The sequence below is a fragment of the Mustela nigripes genome, chromosome 13 (genome assembly GCF_022355385.1).
Source record: "Mustela nigripes isolate SB6536 chromosome 13, MUSNIG.SB6536, whole genome shotgun sequence".
Taxonomy (NCBI): Eukaryota; Metazoa; Chordata; class Mammalia; order Carnivora; family Mustelidae; genus Mustela; species Mustela nigripes.
This window is the reverse complement of record NC_081569.1, coordinates 130,834,304-130,843,095: the sequence shown is the minus strand read 5'-3', so window position 1 is coordinate 130,843,095 and position 8,792 is coordinate 130,834,304. Positions and strand designations below refer to the sequence as shown.

Here is an 8,792-nt window from a genome sequence, read left to right as displayed (position 1 = left end):
AGGAGTTTGTAAGTCTTTTGACAGATGCGGAGTTACAGGCTTTATGGCTGTGTTGTGGAATGTGTCCTAGCTAACTAATCCTTTTTCATTCCTTCCCTGTGCGTTAGGTACTGATCTAAGGATGAGAGAGTGTGTGTGTGTGTATACCTGTATATCTCCATGCTTTCACTGTCTCATGCTCACAATAACAGTATAACGGAATACTTCCGTCATCCACTTTACAGAAAAGGAACCAGAAGCCTGGAGAGCTGAGGTGACTTGTCTCCGAACCAGCATTTCAAAGCCAGGTTCCAGAGACCAGGCTCGTCCTCTCTACCCCTAAGGGGTTAAACCTGGGGAGGTCCTTAGCCAGTCTGCCCTCAGTGGGGGAACGGGAGTGAGTGGGTATTATCTTTGGGGGAGAAGGTGCGAGTCCCCGTTGCTGGGTATCTGGGTGCCTTGTCCTGACTGTGCCCTCTGCCCTCTGCCCTTGGCCCTGGCAGGATGACCTCTCGGAGGCAGCTGGTACAGCAGGTGCTGCAGGAGCTGCAGGAGGCCGTGGAGTCTGAGGGCTTCGAGGGTCTGGTCGGCGCTGCTCTGGAGGCCAAGCGGGTGCTGTCCACCTTCACCCTCCCCACCTGCCGGGAGGGGGGCTCCAGCCCCCAGGTGCTGGAGGTGGACTCCGTGGCCTTGAGCTTGTACCCGGAGGACGCTCCCCGGAACATGCTGCCGCTGGTGTGCCGAGGCGAGGGCAGCCTGCTGTTCGAGGCGGCCAGCGTGCTGCTGTGGGGGGACGTGGGCTTCAGCCTGGAGCTGCGGGCGCGCACGGTGGTGGAGATGCTCCTGCACCGGCACTACTACCTGCAGGGCATGATCGACTCCAAGGTGATGCTGCAGGCCGTGCGCTATTCCCTGTGCTCCGAGGAGTCCCCTGAGATGACCAGCCTGCCGTCCGCCACGCTGGAGGCCATCTTCGACGCAGACGTCAAGGCCACGTGCTTCCCCAGCAGCTTCTCCAACGTGTGGCACCTGTACGCGCTCGCCTCCGTCCTTCAGCGCAACATCTACTCCATCTACCCCATGCGAAACCTCAAGATCCGGCCCTACTTCAACCGGGTCATCCGGCCTCGCCGCTGCGACCACGTTCCCGCCACGCTGCACATCATGTGGGCCGGCCAGCCCCTCACCAGCCACCTCTTCCGCCACCAGTACTTTGCCCCTGTGGTGGGGCTGGAGGAGGTGGAGGCCGAAGGTGCCCCGGCCCCTGCCCCCAGCCCCGCAGCCCCACTGCTGCCACCGGCCAAGACGCTGGAGCTGCTCAGCCAGGAGCCCGGCCTCAGCTACTCCCACCTCTGTGAGCGCTACAGCGTCACCAAGAGCACCTTCTACCGCTGGCGGCGCCAGTCGCAGGAGCACCGGCAGAAGGTGGCTGCCCGCTTCTCGGCCAAGCACTTCCTGCAGGACAGCTTCCACCGCGGGGGCGTCGTGCCGCTGCAGCAGTTCCTCCAGAGGTTCCCCGAGATCTCCCGCTCCACCTACTATGCCTGGAAGCAGGAGCTGCTGGGCTCCGGCACCTGCCAGGCCCAGGCCCCCAAAGAGGTGCCGGTGACGGAGGGGCTGGAGAAGCTGCCGGAGGAGCAGGCGGCCAGGGGGCTGGAGTGTTCCGCGCTGGCGGCGGTCAGCCCGGGAATGGTCCTGATGCAGCGGGCCAAGCTGTACCTGGAGCACTGCATCTCCCTGAACACGCTGGTGCCCTACCGTTGCTTCAAACGCAGGTTCCCCGGCATCTCGCGGTCCACCTACTACAACTGGCGCCGGAAGGCCCTCCGGAGGAACCCCGGCTTCAAGCCGGCACCTGCCCTCCCCACCACCGTGGTTCCCCAGCCAGTGTCCGTTCTGGAAGAGGCCCTGCTCCCTTGGAAGGAAGCAGGGGGAGAGGGGACGGGCCAAGCCACGGCAGGGGGATCACCCGCTGCCCACGCGTTCCTGCCCCCCAAGGTGCCCCTGTCCCATTGGCAGAGGCGCCTGCGCAGGGCTGCCCGCAAGCAAGTGCTGAGCGGGCATCTCCCCTTCTGTCGCTTCCGCCTTCGCTACCCAAGCCTGTCGCCCTCCACCTTCTGGGTGTGGAAGAGTCTTGCCCGGGGTTGGCCCAGAGGCCTGTCCAGATTCCAGATGCAGGACCCCGCCTTGGGCAAAGGAGGGCTGCGGGAAGCTGAGGAGAAGCAGGAGAAGGAAGCTGGCAGGGATGGGCCTGCTGCGATGACCCCTCCTGGTGGGACCCCCGCCCCGGTGGGGGCTTCTGCAGGAGAGGATCCAGGAAAGGCCCGGGGGGGTCCTTCCGGAGAGGGGGCCATGGCCCAGGGCCAGCCCCACAGCCAGTCCCTGTCCAGCCACCCCGGGGCAGAGGCAGCCGTGGGGGGCAGGGATGGCCAGGTGCTGGTGATGGACATGCTCGGCACCACGAAGTTCAAGGCCCAGGCCAAGCTGTTCTTGCAGAAGCGCTTCCAGTCTAAGAGCTTCCCCTCCTTCAAGGAGTTCAGCGCCCTGTTTCCCCTCACTGCCCGCTCTACCTACTACATGTGGAAGCGAGCGCTCTATGACGGCCTCACCCTGGTGGATGGCTGAGGGGGTGGTGTGAAGAGGGTAGGGAGGAAAGGGGACCTGCTTGGACAGGCTCAGGGACCTAAGTTGACCCCTGGCTTTGGCCAGCGTGCCCTTTGCTCTGGCTCCCACAGCGTCCACCTTGAATCCCAGGGCAGCTCCGCGCTGCTGCTTCCTGGCTCGAAGGCCGTTGGAGCCAGAGATGAGCCGTCTGGTCTTCCCAGAGAGCTGCAGGACCAGCGTTGTTCTTTTCGGTTGTTTGCCATTTTTGCTTTTTCTTGTCTTGGTTTTAATTTTTTGTTTTGATTTAAGTGGGTTGGCTGGGCCCTCTGACTGATGTTGGGAAGCAAATGCATGAGGATTGTGAGGGGGTTTGATGGCTAAAGCTGCTTTCAACTTCTCGTGAGGACGAAGACCGTACTGCAACGTGGCTGGCTGTCCCATTAGGTGGAGTGTATGTCTTCAGTTTATTTGGGGGTTGGTACCCTGCTTACTCAAATATGTTTCCCAAAGGAACATTAGAAATCAATTATGGAGGTGGTCCGTGGCTTCTGCCTGGTGCCCTCAAGGGAGAGGGTGCCAGGCTTAGCATGACAAGTGAAGGTATATAGGAAGGACCTCTGAGGGGGGGCCCTGAGCTGGGTCACTGAGGTGCCGGCCTGTCCCTTGCAAGGAATGTGGTAAAGGGCTTGGGGGAGGGGGCTTCGAGCTTCTGCTGGTGCTTGGTCCATCTGCTGTAGACCTTTCAGTCCTCTCCCAGCCTGGTTGGCTCTTGGGGATCCCATCTTCTTGAGCCTCTCCTCTGAGCCTGTGCCCCATCAGTGAGGGACCTTACGGTGGCCAGAAAAGCAACTAACTGAATTCCCATTGTCCAAGAGTCAAGTTGGAAAACCAAGAAAATAAAGTGATATGGTACCCACAGCCCTTGGTCTCTGGTATTTGTTTAGCTAGGATGTGCCTGCTCACTCCTTCAGTCCCTTTGGTGTTGGGACGCTTGCTCCCAGGTCCAGGGCTTGGGGGAGGGCGGGGATGACTCTGGGATTCTGTTTAGCATTGGATCTAGAGGTGACCACATTGGGTGCACTTCCAGCTGGGGGTAGGGCTCTGGCGGCCTGGAAGGATCCTCCCACTATGGAAGAAAACCAGCCCACCACGGGTCCTCACAGGCCAGGTCAGGCTTTCTTGATGCTGGTTGTGTACCCAAGCAGGCTCTGCCCAGGCCCAGGTAAGGACACACCGCCATCCTCATAGTGGCTAACTTGCAAACCCCCTCCAGTGGGCTGAGCTTTAAGGCCAGAACTCAGCTTATTGGGGTATGGCATCAGCAGGGAACTGTTGGTTTCCTGCAATGGCTGTCATTTTTGGGAGTCTTTCTTGATTCTGTTTTTTTTTTTCATCCCCATAGCCTATCAGCAAGTCCTGTTGGCTAACTCCAAAGTGTACCCAGAACCCTCCCCTTCATGCTGCTGGTGCCATCCCCACTGGCGCATGTCCCCACTTCCCCATCTCTCTCCCTTCTCTCCTTGCCCTGCACAATCCACGCTCCACAGAACAGCCAGAGAGCGCTTTAAGTGAAATTGTGTTCTTTCACTTTCCTGTCTAACCTGTGTCTGTGGCTTCCCTTCACTCTTAGAGTTCCTCACACCGCCTGACCGTAGCCTTCATAATCTGGCCCCTGACTGGCTCTCCCTGCTTGTCCCACTCATGCCCTCACCCACCACGCTCCAGCCACACTGGCTGCCTTGGGTCTTGAACATCCTACACTTTGAGGGCATTTGTTCCTTTGGAACAGCTTTACAGGGCAGACTCCTTACCATTCAGATCTGAGTCCCTATTGCATTGTGCTTTGAAAATCTCCATGTGGTCTTTATTTCCATCTAATAATTTGCTTGCTTGTTTGCATATTTGATTACCTCCAGCCCCTAGTCCATTAGAGCACAAGCGCCATGCAAAGTGGGGCTTTTTCCTGACTTGCTTACAGCCCTGTACTCCCAGCAGGAAGATCAGTTGCTGGCACATAGTAGGTGCTTCAACTTGTTGAAAGGGGGAATGAATAATGGGGCCACTATGCTTTTCCTGCTATTGTCCTTTGGGGTTGGTGTTGTCAAATTGAATCAATCCTACTTCCTAAATATCTCTCATTGGCCATTTTTATTCATCCCACAGCAACCCCCTTATCTAGGTCAGTGCTGCTCTCATCTCTGATACAGACTTTGCTTTCAAACTCTCCCATCCTGAGAAATGCCAGAATGATCTTGCTAAGTCTGGTCTGCGGTGACCACCTATAGCCAGCAGGTGGCGATCTGGTGCAGCAAGAGACTAGTCTGGGTTCCTGGTAGGCACCCAGACCTATTGATGATAGTCTTAGACATTGGAGAGGCAACATTTGCACATGGGTGAGCTAAACCTTGCTGGACCTCACTTTTTCTATCTGTAAAATGGGAGTACATAGTAAGTCCTGGATGAGCATTTGCTATTGGTAATAATCACGTCCAGTTTGAGAGCCCCTGGGAATCTAATTCCTGTTTTCTAGGAGGAAGCTAATGGCCAGGCAGATTCTTACTCAAGATTGCCCTTAAAGTAAAGATACTTCTGTCTCCGAACTGAAAGGTCCTTTTGTCCAAGCCCAGCTCTAAGTCCCCAAGCCACAGGGAGATCCTTTAGCTTCTGCTGGAAAAAAAATAAGATAAAAATAATATGTCAGTATTTATTGATTTGGGAAATATTTTACCAGTATGATAAAATTATTCTGGTGTAGAAAAACCATTTCCTTTATAATTGCTTAGAAAGGCAGATTATACCTAAGCAGTGAACTACCTTTGCTAAGAATGCTTCATGCTGATTTCAAGGTTGACATTTGTTGAAATTAGTTGTATGTTTTGCACCACTTTCACTTGCAGATGTAGAGAGAAATTCTAGTGACACAAACAATGGGAGTGAAGGAAGCAAACAGTGTTGTGAGGTTGACTCCATGTCCTCCAACATTCCGTGCCATTGTAGAGTAGTGACTGGGTGTACAAATTTTGAATATAAAAACTATCCTAAAAAGCAATCAGGTGAAACGTGAATAATTAAACTTTTAAAAAAAATACATGCATCCCCTGGGGGTAGGGGTCCTGTATCTCGGTGGAGAGTATCTTGTCTACCGGTGCATGAGGTTGCTCAAATATTTCTCTGGAGGCCAACACTCAGGCTCTTGGGGTGGCTCTTAGGCCCCGAGCAACCAGCTCACACTCCACCTGTACCCCCTTCCCGGCAGGGGGAGCAACACCTCATTCTTACTGCCAGTCTGGGCTCATCCCCCACCAATGCCTTCTCTGAGTCTTTTTTAGCCTGGTTGCCGCCAGCATCAGCTTAGCCGTTGAGCTGGCCAGAAAGCCAGAAATCCTAGAATTTTCTCTCTCACATCTCCGTCTCGGCAGGACCCTATGTACACTGCAGGCTTCATGTGGTTCCACACTGCGAGGGCATCACAGGCAAGGGAATTGGACTGGTCCAAGCCATCCTGAGCACAGCTCTCCTGCTGGTTCACCTCCGAGGCAAGTCACCGCCCAAGTCTGGTCCAGTTGTCTAACCAAGGGGCTAGATCAGACTTGCTCACATGGGTCTGGCCTATGTGATAGACTCCCCTGTGCCGGGAGCTGACGGTACAGAGCCAACCCTTGCCCTCGCAAAGGCCTCCGCTTAAAGGCAGCAATGTGATGGAAGCTTCTATACAGGATGCACCACAAAGTGCAGTGAGTTTCCAGGGAGGCACATGCTGGCTTTGGCATCTTCTAGCTCATTCTGACCCCTCCCACTCCCAGGGTTAGCTTTGCTCAAATGTTGGCTCCCTGGGGGTCTCCGGGAAATGCCTCAGGGGCTTCTCAGATGACTGCCTTAGCTGCTTGTAAACCACTCAGCCTAGTGTGGGAAGATGGGGGACAGGTATCCAGACAAGGCTGTTATCAGGATCCGGTCGGAGGGCGGAGAGGCAAAGCCCAGGAGTGTGTGTGAGTGCAGGGGGAGCCTGCACCGGCCTCCGTGCCATCTGCTCCTCTCCCTGGCCTGACTCCTAACTGAGGTTTTAGTGTGACTTCTTCCCGGCCTTGGCGAGTGACACCCCAGGACACCGTAGAGGATCACTAGCAGGTTCCCAAATGTTCCTGTTACTGGTTTATCTCATGGAAGAGGAGGAGGAAGCTTTCAGGCAGGTGACAAGAGCAGCAGAAAGTAGGTTTTCATCGTAGAGAAAAATTTTCCATGGAAGATGACTTTGAAAATACCATGAAATCCTCTTAACTCAAGCGATTCCTCCCTGCCAGCCAGAGAAAGCTGGAGGGAGGCACAGGGGCCCTAGCTAGGAGGGCAGGCTGGAGGAGACTGGATGGGTTGCTGCTCACCTATCACCTGCCTGAGGACACCAGAGGCCTGCAGGGGACCCTCCCCACACCTACCTATTCCAGACCGCAGCCCCCACAGCGCCGGTAGGAGGCCAGAGTCTGGGAGGAGGGAGGCACAGGCTGTTGGAATATTCCGAGAGCACCTGAGGGGCTTTGCCTTCCCTCCTCACCCCAGACCAGCTCTGCTCAGAAGGGGTCCCAGTGTAGTGCTGTGGCTTGTGGGTGTTGCTGGCTAAGCTTAGCGTCTAGGCTCCCTGGCTTTGGGTTCGGTTATCTGTAGTCATCTCCCTGTTGTTGAACAGGACAATCACCTGGGTGTTTTCTTTTTTTCTTTTTTTTTTTTTTTTTAAAGTACCTCCACCCCCAGTGTGAAACTCAAACTCACAACCTGAAGATCAAGAGTCTTAGGCCCCTACCGACTGAGCTCGCCAGGTGCCCCAGCACTGGGTACTTTTAAAACTAGGTTGATCCAAACCCAGTTGCAAACCAATTAAATAAAAAATTCTGCATGATCTCATGAACTGCCCTAGGATTTAACCTTCTAAATCTCTAAAAAAAAATCTACCCGCTCCTCCTCACTTCCATCACCGCCGACTGGGCTACGGAAACGCCAAACAGATCTTCCCCAGGTTCATGCCACTGTCAGGGACCATGGTTGAAATGCACATCTAAATGAGTCACCTGCTTAAAATCCTTCAATGCCATCCCTTTTCTTCTTAGGAAAAGGACCAAAATAGTAACTTTTTATAGTGGAGAAACCTGACAGACACCAATGGAATCGAGAGATCGAGCTTAACAATACCGGTAACAAGGCATATAACTTCTGCTGAATTCTTGCCAGAAATGTAGAACCTCGAACCAATCCCAAGAAGACACCAGACAAGCTAAAATCGAGAGGCATCCTACGTACATTCCATATAATAAATGAGCAGGACTCTCCAGAAGTCTGAAGGTCACGGAGGATAAGACTGAGGAACTGTTAGGGGTTGGAGGAGACGAAGGGGACACTGCAAAGGAACCCAGTGTGGACCAGGATTGGATCCGGGAACAGAAAAAGGATATTAGGGGGAAATGGGTGAGATCTGGATAAGCCCTGTAGGGAGTGGCATTGTAACCATCGTGATCAGTACACATGCTCATGTGAGTTGTTAGTCTTAGGGGAAGTTGGGTGAAATGAGACACCCAGATTAGAAAGGAAGAAGTAAAACTATATTTGCAGATGACACTTTATATATAGAAAATGCTGAAGAATCCACCAGAAAACCGACCGGGGCCGTGACAAACTCTGCCAAGTTGCAGGGCACAGAAACCGGTCGTGTTCCTATATACCAACGATGAACAATCTGAAAAGGAAATTAAGAGAAACAATTCCATCTACAATAGCATCTAAAAGAATAAAATACCATGGAATGAGTTTAACCAAGAAGTGAAAGACTAGCACACTGGAAACTATAAAATATTGCTGAAAGACATTTAAAAAAGACTTAAATGGAAAGATATCTTGCATTCATGGGTGGAAAACCTTAGTATTGTTAAGATGGGAATATTCCCCAAAGCAATCTACGAATTCAATGCAATCCCTGTTAAAACCCCATAGGCCTTCCCCTGCCTCCACAGAAATGGAACAGCTGATTCTCACACTCGTATGGAATTTCAAGGGACCCTGAATAGCCAAAACAATAATTGAGAAAGAAAATGTTGGAAGACTCACATTTTTGGATTTCAAAACTTATCACACAGCAACAGTCATTAAAACAGTGTGGTACCGGGATACGGACAGACACAGAGAATGATGGAACAGAATTGAGATTCCAGAAATAAATCCAAAAT

The 8,792-nt window shown here is 53.3% G+C and overlaps 1 protein-coding gene across 1 annotated transcript; it reads left to right on the top strand.

Annotated features, from left to right (window-relative positions):
• The first annotated feature begins 483 nt into the window (after positions 1-483).
• On the top strand, positions 484-3,427 carry VRTN (vertebrae development associated). Its single transcript, XM_059371333.1, has one exon. It carries the CDS (start codon positions 484-486, stop codon positions 2,602-2,604), a length of 2,121 nt encoding a protein of 706 aa, XP_059227316.1. The 3' UTR covers positions 2,605-3,427.
• The last annotated feature ends 5,365 nt before the right edge of the window (positions 3,428-8,792 follow it).